This window comes from Lonchura striata, chromosome 10 (assembly GCF_046129695.1).
Source record: "Lonchura striata isolate bLonStr1 chromosome 10, bLonStr1.mat, whole genome shotgun sequence".
In the NCBI taxonomy this organism is placed as follows: domain Eukaryota; kingdom Metazoa; phylum Chordata; class Aves; order Passeriformes; family Estrildidae; genus Lonchura; species Lonchura striata.
In genome coordinates, this window is record NC_134612.1 from 10,515,717 (window position 1) to 10,532,865 (window position 17,149).

Below are 17,149 nucleotides of genomic sequence, written 5' to 3' on the forward strand. Positions count from 1 at the left end.
TCCCTATATAAAACAAAAATTTCTTACTTGTTACCAGATTTCAGAAGGCAAGAAAATATTAACACTTCTGAGCTTTCAGTCGTAGGAGCTGCTTCGGAAGAGTGTGTCTAAAAAGTCTTACAATAAATTCTCATATCCATTTACTCATTCAGGAGCTTGGAAAACTGGAGAAACTCAGTTTTTCATACAACTCAAATATGGTTTGGGCGTTTTTGTTTCTATGATCTGCTGGGATGGTGAAGCAATTGGGTTAGTGAAAGAGCAGATCAAGGATACGTATGACAGCATTCCTCTGCTGCACAAGAGCAGCAGTAAGCTCAGCTCTCTTGTCTTATTTATCAGCAGATAATTTGCAGCAAAAGGAGTGCAAGCAAAATATTTCTAAACATGCAGATAGTGAACTTCCCAAATAAGCTAGAGACATTCCAAATTTCCTTCTGTCTCTTTGGAGCAGGTTAAACAAGTACCCCTTCAGGGCAGGTCAGCCATAAATGTACTTGCCTTGGTGCAGAATGTTGGATTAGGTCTGGTCCATCAGCAAACCATTCTTTCCAGGGATCATTTAAGAGAGATGGGTGTCCAGCCACTTCTGTGAATCCCTGTTTTCTTTCCTTATGCATGGAACAATTGAAAGAATGGCCCCTAAATACATACAATATTAGTGAGTATGGAATGGCCTCTTTGCCGACTTAAAAATTATAAAGTATTTATGTATGAAGTTCTGCAGCTGAGAAGGCTGTTGTGACATCATTTATGCAGAGAATACAACCTGTCTGTGGCCAAAACTTCTGTAACATCTGGTACCATTTATTGCAACTATTTCACTTTCTTACCTACATCTTAAATGTTTAAGCACAATAGAGTTACAGAATTCTAAAATACTAATCTGTTTTGTAGTTTTTAAAATGTAGACATGAAGAGTCAGACTACAGCAATAACTGCCTTAGAGTAGCCATTTTATTTTTTTTTACTTCCCATCAGAATTTGATTGATTTCTGCCCATGAGAAGGTTTAATCTTCACTTCAATGAAAGCACCAATTTGGAGTGGTGTTTGCCATGTGCATGGAAGACTAAATTCTAGAAAAGTTCTTGTTTTCCTGTGTACTGAAACTTTGTTTTACCAAGCAGAACCTCATGTCAGTTTGGGACTTGAGTGCTTAATTCCAAATCTTGCTATAAACCAGCCAGGAGTAACACACAGGAACAAAACAGAGTCTGTAGGGTGGTACCTTACTGTGGGTCTTCCCTTAGGACTTGGTTGGGATTTGTCTCACATTCTGCATTTCTAGTTCAGTGAATCTGTGGAAAACATTTAAATATGTGGAATTTCAAATCCCACAAAGCTCAAGCCTGTCTCCTGTGAAGCAGTGGGGCAGTGTGTGGTCAAGCACAAGGTGAGCTGTGCTGTGAGCTCTGTGAGCTGCCTTACATAGAGGAACTGTCTTTGTTGGACAGGTTCACTCCAGAATTATAAATATGGAGTTGTTTTTACTTTGCACTTATAAAATGTCACCTCTAATTGAACTTTCAGTACCTTCTGGAACATCTGGATGAAGTGACTAGGAAAGGGGAAAGCTGTTAAGTATGAATATGGAGCAGCATCTGTCGGAGTGCTGTTGGGGATTTTTTTCTCCACCTGGCTGGTTTTCCAGATGGTTCAGGTGGGCAGAATTTCAGCAGCTGTTTTTGTTGTTTGGTCAGTTTAAAATGCTGATTTCTGAAATCAGATCCAGTCATGAAATAGATCCCCGATTTGATGAAGCAATTGCTTCACCTGCTGGAAAGTTCTTACCAGAGCTGCCTGAATTTTTTTATTGTTTTGAAGACTGATGGGCTCTGTCCTTGCCTGACTGCTGCTTCTCACAGCTGGCTCTGAAGAGATCCTTTTTCTTGCAAACAATTGTTCCCCATTTCAGCTCCTCCCCATGGCCTTGGATGGTTGTTTTCTGTCTTGCTCAGTTCTAATGCAAGTCAAGCCTTAGGACACAAGTCCTCATCTGTGCAGCATTTGTCTGTGGATGGCCACTGAGTGGAGTTACAAGTTACTTAAGGATTGCTTGTATGGCCTGGAAGGGCTGGGAGTCAGTCTGGGACATCAGTGTGAGATGGTCATGTGGAGTGACAGAAACAAGCTCCCACATGGCCATGGTTTGTGTCCTGAGCCTGCATGAAGATACAGGTCAGAGCATTGTGAGGGCTGCTGGTGTGGCCCCACATGCTGTGCTGGAGGGCTGGCACAGTCCCTGCAGGCTGGCCCTGAGTGCCCAGAGCAGGTGTGGTGCAGAGCACATTCAGTCTGCTCCAGAGCGTGCTTCAAAGCTTTAGGGGGATCCTTTTCAAACAAGTGAGCTGCCTGGCTTAATGGATAAAAGGTTTGCTTAATTTGCCTTAAATACAGGCAAAAAATGCATGGACTGTAGGAATTCTGGGTTTGACTGCTTTCATGCTACTTTTGTTTTCCTCTGGTGCTTATGAACCAACCAAATTAGGAAAGAGGTTTCTTTGGTTAAGAGTTTGCCCTGGAAGAATCCCTGGATCAGTTTTGCTTAAACTTGTTGCACATAATAATGTGGTTCTGAGAATGACCTATCCCAGTGCAGGTACTGCCACAAAAGGGCTGCAGCCTGTGGAGGAACAATGTCAAAGCACAGGAAGAGAGTGAGAAGGAAGGTGCAGCACAGAGAGGCCACTTTGTACTTGGAACATCACCTGTCCCAAGAAGCTTCTGGCTGTCCCCTGCCTCACTGAGGGGTCTGACTGGCACTTGCTGTGGTGACAAGGGAGCAGAGTGGGGCCTGGAGTGAGTTGACCCTGGGAAACTTGGAGGAAAGGTATGTTAAGGTTTGTCAACTTTTTCCCCAAAATAATAAATAGAATTCCCTGAGCTGAGACTGTTTAGCCCCCAACAGTACTTGGTAAATGATTTCCCCATCTATATGCCAACCAATGAATTTTCTTGCTCTTTGTCCTCCTGTTTTCTTTCCTGTCCTGCTGGGGGGGGTGAAGCAGCTGGGCAGGTGTGTGGCTGCCAGCCAGGGCCAGCTCCCAGCCCTGGCAGCTCCCAGCATGTGACAAGCAGGGACCTGGGGCAGCAAGGCCTGGCCATGGCCCCTGCACTGCTTCTGTAGGAGCAGTGTCAGCAAACAGACCCCAGCCAAGCACCTCCTCTGTCTGGAGCTGAAGCATCTTTGCTGTCCTCTCACTCTGACACCTGTTCTATGCTTGTGGATTGTGGACTCCAAATACAGAAGCTCTGTTGTACACAGATGAATTTGAAGTACTCTGAAATACCATTTTTACAGCACAGCACTAGTATGATAAAATGAGTGATACCTGTTTTAAGTTTTGTTTTAGTCTCTCTCTTTTGACACACTCTGTATACACCAAAAGATGACATTCCAGATATGTTTTTAGTATTGACTTGTGTATCTCCTTCCTTGTAATGAAAAACACCAAATGAAGCAAAAATGGTCACACTTCTTGTGAGCAGATCAGGTTTCAGGCCTGCAGTGGTTTCTTTCCACTTGTTATCCTCTAGAAATCCTGATGCACAGGGATGTGAGGGATAAGAATCTGTCACCTGCCCTGGGATTTGCCTTGAGTTACAACCAGGACCTTCCCTGTGTCCTGGCCATGGTTTGCTATGGTGATAGGCATGCAATTTTCATTGGAAATCACTGGTTCCGAGTTTAATTTCAGGGCAGTTCACCCCAAATTGCTCCAGTTTCAGTGAACTCCAAGTGCAGCCATCATAATTTTCTGTGTTGCTCTTAATATCCTGCCTGCTGTTGAGGATAAAATTCACTTCTTGGCTGGGCCTGCACAAGATCCAAACTCTGGAATGCCATAATAAGGGTAATTTGGACTTCAAGGGCCAGCACAAGGCCATTGCTTTTAGGGGTGTTTTTACTCTTAACAGTTTCAGCTATGCGTTTTCACACTTAATTTCATAAATAGGTTCCCTATGAATAATTTACCAATTATTTTTCTGCTTTTAGTCACTGGACAAATGATTGCAGAGTTAAAGCATCTGCTGCTTTTTACATAGAACTATTTTACTTGCTGTGTAATATTAAGCAATTTATCTGCAATTTAATTTTGAATTAGTACAATATTTCTGACAAATGCCTTATGGAGTTAACTGAGCATGGAACAGGAATGTACAGACTTAGGAAATATCTGACCTATCAGTAGTAGCTTAAAATACATTTCCTATATCTGTTCTTACAGACCACAGTAAAATGGAACTGGCACAGTTGCAAAAACTCTGCATTAAGATGATACACGAATATGGGGGCTTTTTATGGCAAACAAAACACTGTGGGGTGTTTTTAAATCAAACAAAAGAGCAATATGGTAAAATACTGTGAAATAGCCTATTTAAATTATTGGTGAGGCTTTTTGCTGATGTTTTAAAGAGTTTTTGGTGCATTTGTTCAAGTTACATGAACACAGATGCGATTCCAAAAACCCTTTTTATTCCTTTGTTTTCTCCTTGTCCCTATGACCCAGTTTGCAGTAACACAGTGCATAAGGTTTTGGTTATTGTTTACCTCAGTGCAGTTTATACCAAAGCCCCACTTTCCAGGAAAGGCACAGCCCCTCTCCAGAGTTTCTCACCCAAAAAGAGGCTGCAGATGAGTGACAGAGGGGCTGGTGAGCACTGTCAGGTGAGGCTCATAAAAGAGACCTCAGTGTAGAATCAGCTAAATCCATCAGGAAATGGGGCCCTCACCTGAGCTACTGGGTGTTTGTTCCTGAGACTGTGAGCAGCAGCTCCCAGCCCCTGGGGCTTTGGCTGAGGCCTTTTTGCGAGCACAGCTTGCACACCTTGGAGAACAGGTGGCCTAAGCACTGCTGCTCCTCTCCACCCACTGCTTTCTTCCCACAGGAAGCTCCTGAGCTGCTCAGCACCTCACAGACTTTGGGGTTTATGTCAGACTGGAGAGCTGCTCTCCCCTGCTTGTAGGATGCTGCCTGAGTCAGGAGGGGAGTTCAGGGGAATTCCTGCATAACAGGTCAGTGGCAGTGATTGGCCCCTGCTGCAGTGTCACATCTGCCAGGTGCAGGCAGGATCACCTGAGACTGACCCAAGAGGGAAATGTTCCCTGGCACAGGTGGGAATAGCACATGCCCCAGGAGGGCTCCTGACCCTTGCCCAGGTGAAAGGGCACAGTCAGTTGACCACCAGAGCACATCGGAGAGGTTTGGTTGGTTGTGTCAGGAGGAAGTTGCACTGTCAGATGTATTTACACTCGACTGGACTTATCCTCTGACTGTTTTATTTTCCTCTGGCTGAGCCTGGAATGTCTGTTTTTCCTGCTCTTTGAGTTTGTGTATCCAGCTTTTAAATTGGCTGATCAGCCTGTTGTGCTCGTGATGGCTTCAGAGGGAGTTTGCTTTGAATTAGGACCCTTGGATGAAGATTGAGTTTCCTTGAAAATCCTTTTGCTGGGGGCACCTCAGTGAACACAAATTGAAATGAAAAGTGCTGGAAAAAGCATTTGATTCCATTTTAGTAAAATGTGGCTTATTTGAGTGATAAAAGGAGCATTTGTGGCCTTTCTGCACATGATGGATTCTACACTTGCAATCTGTGTTTTCAGATGTTTCCCCGTGATACAGAACATTTTGGGTTTTACAGATGAATGAAGAAGGTACAAGCATGTTTTCATTTTTTCAAAAGGTGATTAGTGCTTTAGGATATGAACATTTTTACAATCATTGCTTTAAAAAATAGAAAGGGTCTTCAGAGCTGTCATTCCATAAGGATCTTAATGGTAATGGTTCTTTTTTTTGTGGTGTATTTACAAAGAAGGAAAAAATGAACACAGTTTATTGTCCTAACACTTCATATATTCATCACTCAGATAAGTTCACCCATTTTATCACCATGTCACTCTTTCTTTTCAGTTAATACTAGAAATTGCTTTGTTTCTTCAGAAATTTGGATTAGAGTTTAATAATTTAATGCAATTGCTGTTAGAAATTAATTGTAAATATAAATAGAGGTTTTTAAGGATTTGTTATCTCAGCTAATTTTATTTTCTTACATAATCTGCTGTTAAATGGATTTGCAGCTTTTGTTGCTTATGAAAGCCCAATTAACAATTCTTTCAGAGTCTAGTTCAGTCCTGCAGTGGTAAAAGACTTTGATCTTCATTGTTTTAATTATTAGATTATTTTTTAACAATTACACTTTTCCCTTCCCTCAGAAACAGCAAGTGCAAAGTTTCTTTAGCTTGGGAAATTCAGCTACAGGGCTTTGACATTTATATGTTTGCACAATTCTATTGGTATGGATAAATATTTATAATATGCCATGTAAATGCACATATTCTTCCTGCTGTAAATGCAATTTCTAACAGGAAATCCATTCTCTTGCACAACAGGTATGATGTCCTTGGTCTTCCAGCTTGACTTAATCCTCCAAGCTCACCTTGTTCCCTGTACTTTACAGCAGTGGGCTGCAATGGGACAGAGTTTTGTCTTAATGAATTATTTTACACGAGATTTTACTGCCTGTGGATGTGTGTACATGGGTGGATGAGGTTCAGCAGATCCCTCATCTTTGTCTCATTTTTCCATTCCAACAAAGAACAGTGCTGCACACTTTGACACATATTCAAACACGAGCTGCTATTTAAACCTTTGGCATGTTGCTCATCCTCCCACAAGCCTCTCTCTGTAGCTGCCTGCTTTTGGTTTGCTTCTTAGCCATGCTTCAGGCATACCTGGCATCTACTGATTTTTTTCCTCTGCTCTTGTCCTTCTTTAAGAGTCCCTGACAGGGGGGCTGATGCAAACTGCAGCTCAGGCATCACAGTGGTCAGCCAGAAACTGTATTCATTAGCAAAGAACTGACATGTTCCCCGCTGGCCCTGGCACTCGATGAATGGTGCTGATCTGAAGTCTTCCAGGCAGCTTCCGGGTGACATGAGGGACTGCCCACCACCTTGGTCACCAGATCCAGTGTGCTGGAAAGAACAAAGAGACAGCTTGGTAACTGTGCATGAAAAATAGGTAAATGATGTTAAGCTTTTTGCCTACTTGCTTTTAACTGTGCCATTTTTTGTAATCTTATATTGGAGTAAGATTCTTTTGCTGGAGAAAATCTTAATTTTCTCTGTAATAAATAAATCTCGAAGTCCAGAGCTGGCTCACTTAACTTTCAGATATTTATCAAACTGAAGGAAGGACTAGTCTGGGTTGATTCAGAATGAAGCCATTAACCAAACTGCTGCGAACATAACTTGAAGATGGCATTAAAAAGACCTGGAGCTCTAATTCTGAAAATTGTGTCTTTGTAGGTGAAAATCCTGTTGTTTATTATAGATAAGGAGGCAAAACCTTTGTAATTGTAAGAAATTTGTATCTTAAGTCTCTGAGTACCGTATACATAGCTACAGCCAGGTTCTGCACTTTGGAACTAACCTTAGTCTCATTTCTCGTGAATTTTCCTCTTTAATGTTTGTTACACATTGAATAATTTACTTTCCAGAGCTAAAAATCCTTGAACCTTTAGAATACAAAAGTTGGATGAAAGAAGCCTATTATCTAATCATGCACCCACTTTCTTACCATCAAAAACGAGTATCCTATCCAAAGGCTCCTCCAGTTGGGGGGGCAGGGAGGAATGGACTGGTCCTGGCTGTGCAGGGCCACTGCCTGCGCGGGGGCCTGGCACACGGCGCACCGGCTGATGTAGGGCTGGATCTCCTCCTCGGCCAGCGGCGCCGTGGGCAGCGGCGCGGCGCTGGACAGCCAGTACGACTTGTCATTGCGGCTGGCGTAGTAACACACCTGGTTGATGTTGCAGTAGGCAAATGGCATGGTGCTAAACACAGGCAGGCAGGATCCTGCCAGACCTGGAAACAACAGCAAGTGATGCCAATTATTTCACTTCCTAGGTAAGCTGAAGATTGTATTCTGGCCAATGTAGCTGCAGCACTACACATTTTAGCAGGACTTAGGTAATGCACAGATGTTAAACCTCCCAAGCCCTTTACCAAAATGTCTACATGAAAAACAGAGACCTATTAGACCTATTACCAGTAAGTATCTTCCTTTGACCAGTAATATTTAATTGTGTCAATCTGATACTTAAATATGATGTAGCTTGTCACCATGAGAAACAGTTATGATAACAAATTTCTTAGCTGTGCCAACACTGAAAAATAAATTAGGCAAGAGGTGGCGGCTGGTTTAAAAGGAGATCAGCTATTTACAGACTCATTAGGAGCAGTGAGAAACCAAATGACAATACTGATAAATAGAAACATTTTTGTGAATTATGACAAGCCGTTGCTAGCAGTCCATTAAGCTGCAATCTCAGCAGCTATCCTACTGCCTTCCAGAAAGGTTTCACAGACTCCCATTCCATTCAAAGTGAAATAGAAGGATTGACAGATTTTGCAGAGCCAATCCTGCAAAAATATCATCAGGCAGACATCAATGGGAACCAAGAAGTGACCAGTGCATACTTCTGTGGTAAAGTTCCTCCAGAACTGAATTTAGAACAGTTTAATGATGGCCTATTGAGTTAGCAGTAATCACTGCACAAACTTCTGCCTTGAACTTGGTGTGTGAAGTGTTATTTCTGTAATGCCCCCAAACCCAAACACTTTCATTAAAAACATGTGATATTTATGTACAGAAGCCAGTTTTGTTTATCACTGATAATATTCCATTCCAGTACTAATTAAGGATCTGGAGCAGCCTGAGTAGGAAAGATGCCTGCAAAATCACACAGGGGACAAGGACTCAGTTTCCTTTCAATCTTATTTTCACTGCTGTTATGAGGCATTCTGTTAGCAACTGGCTCTCCTGGGAAATGCCAAACACACAATAGTAAAACATTCTAAAACATCACTTCTATTCTAAAAATAGCTCTTTTTATTGCTCTTCTAAACACTTCTTTTTTGTTCAGCTTATTAGGTCCTTGATCTTTCCTCCTCAGAGACTTCTCTTGACTCTTGTATAACAAGACAACAAGAATTCAGGAAACTTTCTGTGCAAATTGCCACCAATCAGTTCCTCAGGCTGCAAGTCAGGCAGCTTGTTTCGACATCTAATTTTAGTCAGAATTGTATAAGACAGGGAAGAAGTGACCAAAAAGACCAAGCACCAAAAAGAGCTGTCTCTGGAAGGAATTTGGCTTTGGATTTTCCAAAAAATATTAGCTTCTGACTCTGAAAAGCACAGGATTCTGCTGTACACATGATGCATAATTTACTTGTAAAGCTTACTTATATTGCCAAACTGTGCTTACCCAACTTAACCAGCTCTTTTCCAAGCTGTGTCTACAGTAAAAAAGGAGCAGATCCTCCAGGGAGTTATTTCAGAGTGGCCAAATAAGATTTCTGACCTAGGAAAATCTCTCCAGTGACTTCAAAAACGGCCTAAAATGAGCTGGGATAAGTGAAATAAACCCCTTCAAGTCAAAATTACTTAGGAATACTTCTGTGTTCAATTGCAGAGCAGCAGAAAGCCATTTTAAATGGGTGACAATAGTGCAGCATATCCAAGTTCATTATCATCAGTGTAAATTAGTGTAAATTAACATAGAAAATAAGTAACTGACAGTTCTATAGCTTGCTCCATGTGACTTGTGTTTCCTTGTATAGATGACACTATATTATCCCTTAGCTGGAGAGCAATTATGTACAATACATACCAAGATCTTGATTATGGGCTCTCTCTTGTCCTTCCAGGTACAGCAGGCTATAGCCAGTCCATAACTTTGGCATCCCCTGTGGGCAGAGTGGTTCTCTGTCTGACTGACTGTGAAGGACAAGCAAGAATCCACTTGTAGATCTAATTTGGGGGCCTGGTTGTCCTGGGACACCAGTCTGGCCAGGTGGACCTTGGAGAAAGGTAACATAAATTTATTTGTATAAGATACAGTAAAAGTTCACACCAGCTGTGTGTTAAATGTTCAATAAGAAGTTCCCAACTGAATATAATACAACTTCAAGGCTGTCATAAGCAATCAAGATACAAACAGACTTCTGTAATCTTTATTCTGGGAGAGGAATTAACTAGATTGCCACTGAATGTTTGGCACTTGGCTTTTCTATTGTGCCTCTGTCTTGTGCTGTATGGATTAAGAAATGAATCGAAGTGGGCAATGATTTCCCAGACTTACTCACTAGGATGAATAGAATGTTTGGACTGAATTTGAATCTTTGCAGTAACAGTCGATGCCCCTTGCTCAAATATGTATTAAACCCTTAATTTATCAGAGAGCAGTCACAGGTAAAATACAACTTTAATTACTGCCAGACAGTTGCCCCATTAGCCCTGGCTGAGAGGTGCATTCCTATTGATATATTCTCTATGAGTATGGGTGCTTAATTGCCTTTCTGCTTAATAATGGATGCCGAGGTAAATTTTCTTCCAATGGGTCTTGTTATGAAATCATTCACAAATGTCACTGTCAATGCTTGAACTGAGAAGGGGCAAGAGGTGTCATGGAATCTCAGGCTAGAGATGGATGTATCCATGTGGGGACTGGGGGAGCAGAGAGAAAACTGAGTCTGTGCATCATCTCACACATCTCCCCCCAAAAGTCACGCTCCATTCTTACCTTGTGGCCCAGCATATCCTTGCTCTCCTCGGCTCCCTTGGTCACCTGGTGGTCCAGGTGCCCCAGGTAACCCATCTTGACCTGGCAGGCCATATGATCCTTCTTCACCTTTTATGCCTAAATAAATACAAACTATGTGCTTTTCCTTCATAGGGCTGCATTTAAGGTTCTGCACTGTCCAAAGACAAAGGGACAGTCAGCAAAAGGGACAACAGGACAGAGAGGTGCAGAACTGCTTCTGCTGGGAATTCTCTTCACCACTTATTCACCCTGTGACCACAGTAGTAACTCAGAGGCATGAGTTAGGAACAGCAGCTCCTGATAAGGTTTTCCATCCTCTGCAGAGATCTTGTGTGATTTACAGTTGAAATCAAAGCACTCCCAAACAAACATCATGCAAACCTCATGTAGAGCTGCCATCAGGATTTGTACCACGGAATGAGCTCTAACTCCTCCTGAGGCAAGCCAAGCTGTCGGCTCTGAGAGCCCCATTCAGCAATTCTTAGAACACATAGTGAACTCCCTTTGAAGTAATGGATGTATTGGAGTACTTAGAGAACAGGGAGGGACTGCAGAATTGGAAATTTTTAGGCTCCTGATGGCCTCACCTTTCTGTATTTCACATGTCCATGCACTTTATACACTGGGGGAATATGTGGCTCTGAAAATAAAAGATACATCTCATCTCATGTAGTGTGCAGATAATGGTGGGCCTGTTCACTGGCTACTTAAAACATAATCTGAATTGAACAAAGTAACATCAGGTATTGTTGCACTTAGAAGCAGTTTTCCCCTTTTGATAAAAACCTGTTTTCAGATGAGGGTGTTTCTCTACCACCCACCACAGTTGTTTCTCAGTAATGGTGTTTCATTCCTTGCAGACTTTGCTATTTAACCTGCAAACTGAGTAATTCAAGGTTGTCTTACAGCATTCAATCTTCCCCTAATTACTTTTTACTAAGAAAGTCTGAGCCAGTCAAAAAAAAAAAAAAAAAAGAATTAACAGCTTTTCTGTGTTGGTTGCAGAGTTATTCTTCCAAAGCTTAAGCATATTTACAGGTTTTAATAAAACCTATTGCTTTTGCCAGTAAAACTTACAGTTTGCCTTCCAAGCCAGGAAAAAATTGGATTCTTCTATCTTAATGAAGGAAAAAGCATTACTATTTCTTTATTTCTTTCATAAAACCAGTGCAAATATGTGTATCACTGGTTTTACAGGAACCCTTAATGATGTATATAAAGGAAATGCAGCTGTGTAACCCCAGAAACCCTTTTTAGCTGGTAAATCAACTAAGATAGTTAAAACTAGAGAATTAACTGAAAACTGCATTGTTTCCTTTCATGATGGGAATCACTGCTGCAGGGAATCTCCTGGGAGACAATCATGTTTTTTTTCCTCTGGACCCAGAACAGCCAACACAACAAACTTTGGTTTCCCAAGTAGGAAATGCCTAGAAGCACACAAGGGATTCCACCATCTAAACTGAAGGCACTCTACCATACAGCCTATGCTGTGTTTCTGTGAAGGTGGCCTCTCTCTTGGGATCACCAGTACCAGCATCACCCTTGTTTTCTTTTCATTTGTCAGAAGAACATTTCAGTCTTTCATCACTTCCTTTTAAGATCTCTTTGGTCAGTTTTCTTTGGTGGTAACTTTTTCATGGTCTAACAGATAAAGACCTCTATTGTAGCCACTTCTCTGACTTCAGTATCCTTTTAGGACTTTGGTTAGCAGAGATTTGGGATTCATTATTGCTAGATTTTAAAGCATGTACATTTTAAACATCCTCCAAATAGGCCTAAACCACAGGGATGGTTTGAGGCATTGCTTTATAACTCAGTGGGGAAAAAGGAAAAATACAACTTGAAGAACTTTTTTCTCAATAGTGTCTTATGCTTTTTTCCTGCCTGGCCTGGGAAATGGGAATGTAGTGCAGGCAGGCTCAAGCAGCTTGGTTCAGCTACATTTATCCATAAGCCTCGGCATTAACCAGCCCACTGTGTGTTTCTGGAGACTGTTAGTAACTGTTTAAGGAGGAGAGGGTAAAACACAGAGAAGTATCTCTGACGCTCTGACCCTTTTCAACTTGTTGTCTAGATGGCTGAGAAGAACATCCAAACTTCCAAAATATGAGCTTACCTTGGGGTCCAGGCTGGCCTATTGGCCCTGGTAATCCTGCAGAGCCATCCTCTCCTCTCTGCCCTGCTTCCCCAGGAGGCCCTGGGATTGTAGGGCATGAATCATCTACTTTTCCTGGTTCACCAGGGTCACCTGGAATGTGTAATGGGAAAGTGAATTGCAAGACTGGCTAATAGCTCCTATGCAGAAAGTCAACATAAATGTTAGCTGATTTGGGTTTTCAAGAGTATACTTTAAGTATTTTAAAATCTCAAATTATTGAGTTCTACTGGTTTTAATTTTACTCTTAGTCTTTTAGCACAGTATTAACAGTGTGGCAAGCCAGTGTTAGCAAGTGTATGTTAGGTGGTCTGTGATCTTTGCCCAGGTGGGCAGGAAGGCCAGTGGCATCCTGGCCTGTGGCCAGCAGGACCAGGGCAGTGACCATTCCCCTGTGCTAGCACTGGTGAGGCTGCACCTTGAATCCTGTATTCAATTTTGGGCTTCTCAGTACCAGAAAGACACTGAGGTGCTAGAGTGTGTCCAGAGAGAGGCAACGGAGCTGGGAAGGGTCTGAAGCACAAATCTGGTGAGGAGCAGCTGAGGGAACTGAGGGTATTTAGTCTGGAGGAGGGTCAGGAGAGATTTTACTGCTCTATTACAGCTACTTGAAAGGAGCTGGTAGAGAGTCTCTTCTCCCAAGTAACAAGAGGAAATGGCCTTAAGTTTCGTCAAGGGAGACTTATATTGGATATTAGGAAATATGTCTTCATGGGAAGGGTCAAGCCCTGGAACAGGCTGCCCAGGGAAGTGGTGGTGTCACCATTCCTGGAGGCTTTGAAAAGGCATGTAGATGTGGCACTTGGGGACATGGTGTAGGGGTGGCCTTGGCAGTGCTGGGTTAATGGTGGGATTTGATATCTTGAAGGTCTTTTCCAACTTAAACAATTCAATGATTCTACATTTCACATATTAGGTATACAGCTTCAGTCTTAATGTGCCTCAAACTGATTTGAGTTAAACCCTAAAGTCTACCTACCCAGCTTCAATGTAAACACCTTAGCACATGGAAAATTTTGCTGTATTTTGTTTCTGCAAAACCACCAATAGGCAGGCCAAAAAGGCTAGCCCATAACAGCCATTTGAACTAATTATAATACATAATAAAAAAAGAATATTCACATTTTATATATTGAAAGTTACTGGCAGCTTTTGCCTGTTTGCATTTTGGATCAACATTTAGTCAGATGGAGAGTTCAGTGTTTGTAGTAATCCAGTGTTAGGATTCAAGTTTTTGGTACGATTTTGGTTAGAAAGCATCTTGTGTGAAAACCAAAAAACAAAAAAAAGCACCCAAAAACAAACAAACAAAAAAAAATCTAGAAATAAAAGTTTCACACGTCTAAGTGACATCCTAGCATGAGAGTTCTCAGCAGAGCATTCTCATGACATTGGTGCTGTTTCTATGAAATATGTATTAGAACTATGTCCTGCTAGCAGTACCTACTATTCCTAGAAACCACACCTAGGATACCTTCTAATAAGAGCTGAATGTTTCTATATATAAAGGAGCTCCCATGAAAAGAACAATACTCAAAAGTCGTGAACTTACCTATGAAACCTGAAGGATTTGAAAAATGGAAAGCAGATTGTGGTCATTGAGGTGCAGGTGGAAGCAAGTTTCAGGCATGTAAATTAGATTAAAGAATGGAATGAGAACTGAAATCATTTACATGAGGCAACATTAGAAAGTAATAGTTCAATAATTTTTAATTAAATGAGAAATCATTTAAGTGGCAACTTCAGGGATCTTTTTTCTGAGATTGTTTAAATTATTTGCATGCATGGTAACATTAGTATGATTATATATGAATAGAAGGATCACAGTTACAGTTGAATGACAGTGAGCAACAGATTCATGAGTACCTGTGGGACCTCTGGGACCAGGTCTTCCTGGAAAACCTTGGTCTCCTGGTTGTCCTAAAGCACCAGGTGGACCCTGTGGGCCATGGACCCCCATAGGACCTGGAAGTAAAACCAAACAAAAATAAAATGCAGTCTGGATGCTTGAGTAACAAAAAATGCTTGGGAATCCTCAACTCTGTTGTGCCACAGAAAGAAATAGACATTTCTTCTTTCTCTAGTCTAAATCTGACTTATAATTTACGACTTTTCTTTTTGTAGAGATTGGAAGTGATTGGTGTAGATGGGATTTCTCTGCAGTGTGTGAAAGAAGCAGAGTATCTAACTAAGAAGCAGTAGTGTAGATTTCTGTTTTCAGACTAAAGAATCTGTTGAAAGCTCCAAGCTATTGATATGGGCAGATGTGAGAGTCTGTTAGTTCAAACATACCTGCATTTTCCATAGTTTCTCAAGACCCCTGAAGAGAGAGTCATGGTTTGCTTATCTGGCAAACTCAAATGTTTTACTGCCTTATTCTCCGAGTGGCAGAGGTGTCTTCCAACAAGCTGTTGTGAAGCACTGCATGTGAATCTGTCTCTACTCTCACCTTCTACCCCAACACCATGGTGTCTGTAGGTAACCAGGAAGGGCTGTGGAATGTCCAGTCTCCACCCCTTCTGCCCAGCTCCATCTGCAATGGCCACCCCTTGGGCACATGACTCAGTCACAGGGGCTGGGAATTACTGCACACAGAACTTTAAATCATCCCTGACCATACCCTTTGGGCCTTCTCTTCCTTGGCTCCCTGGAGGGCCTCTGGCTCCCTGTTGTCCTCGTGGCCCAGGATTACCTGGTGCCCCTCGAATGCCACTGTCACCCGGATCTCCTCGCACAAAGATAGTCTCTCCAGGAGGACCAGGATTGCCAGGATCACCTATGGAAAAAAACTTTATTCTTAATGTATGCACAATTTAAAAACATCTAAAAATAGCCAGGTTCTGCTGGTGGGGTTTTTTATTTTACTCTAGAGTGGTTTTGGTTTTCATTTTCTCTAGGATGTAGGACAGTCCTTGCACATTTCTGGAAATACTAGTGTTAGCCTTTGTCCAAGGAAGACAATGACATGAATAGTTCCCAAAGTTATTTAACGTCTGTGCAAGCACAAGAGGCAGCAAGTTACTGGTACGTTCATTGAAACACTGCTTTGTTTCCCTACATTTATATCCTACAGTTTTACTACTGTGTTGCTTAATCTGGAGATCTGCATTTTGTCCTTGGCTGGTTATCTACCTAATGTTCACTTCTCTGTGTATTCACTGAGGTACTGATGGGTTTCTTTATTCCCTATGCACTTCTATACATTGTTTCACAGACAGTAACCCTGTTATCCCTACTAGTCACAGGGTTTATTTTTTACATTATAAAAGTTGGTGTTTTTAGTTTTATTACCTCTAATGCCATCTAAACCAGGTAATCCTTGATCACCTGGAGGACCAGGGGAGGCACTATCAGGAGATCTTCCCATAGGTCCAGTGGGTCCAACAGGTCCTCTTTTACCTAAGGGATCACATTTTTTAAAAATCAGAGGGTTTTTTAAATTTTTTTTAGATTACAGACAGAAGTTAATAAGTAAAAGAATGCTGACATGAGAAGTCATGGAGGTAATGTATGGTCACACTTGTATCCAAAACATACCAGTCCCCAGGCTGATGAGGCCATCTTGTCAAAGTGAAAACATTAATTACCTTTTAAAATTTTTAATTCTTCCCATAAAATCTATGTAGCCTGAAAAATGCATTATCATATGTAGGCACATTGCCACAGATAGCCATATTTTCCTGAATTCCAGCAAGGGGTGAAAAGGTAACAACGTAAGGTGAGTGGGGACTATGAAATGATTCTGCCTGGGGCAGGATAAGTATTCACAGATTGTTCCTAGCAAAAGAGAGTTACACTGATTCCTAAAAACCTCACTGAGCAAGATGCATTTAATAGCCTTAAATCCACTTTTTTTACTAGTCTTTAATCTGGATTTTTCCACAATAAAACATTTATGCCCTTACTTGTGACAGGCAGAGTTCTCTGCACAACACTTTTGAAGAGTTGCAGCTTGTTCACATGTGGGTTGCATTCTGTTGCTTTCTCTTTTCTACAAAAAAACAAATCTACTTTCTTCAGTCTTGCTTTTGACCCCATCCTTCCATTTACTTTCTGGTGAGTTTTCTCTTGTTTGTCAAATCTGGTCACAACTATTGGATACCTCTCCTATCCTATGTCAAACAGTGTTAATACATCTCAGAATTAAACTTTCTCCTTTTCCTCAATGTCGCTGTGGGACACGTGAAAGCACAACGCGGACCACCTGCTGCTTGCAAGGTAAAAAAGGAACGTTTATTATCTGACTCTGTCTTTTATACCTTCCCAAGGGTGACATTGGATTGGAGAGTGAATGGGCTACCTCTCCAAAGACATTGGACAAACTACCAGTACATCAAGTGTTCTCCACCCCCATAAAAGAATGTAAACAATATGTTGTTTA

At 41.6% G+C, this 17,149-nt stretch overlaps 1 protein-coding gene across 1 annotated transcript in view; it reads right to left on the minus strand.

The window, feature by feature from the left end:
- Positions 1-6,483: 6,483 nt before the first annotated feature.
- COL4A4 (collagen type IV alpha 4 chain) overlaps positions 6,484-17,149 on the minus strand; it is a 62,052-nt gene continuing 51,386 nt past the window's right edge. The window contains exons 39-47 of the mRNA XM_031505649.2: positions 16,060-16,167; positions 15,389-15,544; positions 14,635-14,733; positions 14,321-14,329; positions 12,730-12,861; positions 10,590-10,706; positions 9,678-9,866; positions 7,583-7,869; positions 6,484-6,978 (exon numbers count right to left, since the gene is read on the minus strand). Coding sequence (XP_031361509.2) covers positions 6,715-6,978; positions 7,583-7,869; positions 9,678-9,866; positions 10,590-10,706; positions 12,730-12,861; positions 14,321-14,329; positions 14,635-14,733; positions 15,389-15,544; positions 16,060-16,167 — 1,361 coding nt within the window. The 3' untranslated portion in view covers positions 6,484-6,714. The remainder of the gene's footprint in view (positions 6,979-7,582; positions 7,870-9,677; positions 9,867-10,589; positions 10,707-12,729; positions 12,862-14,320; positions 14,330-14,634; positions 14,734-15,388; positions 15,545-16,059; positions 16,168-17,149) is intronic.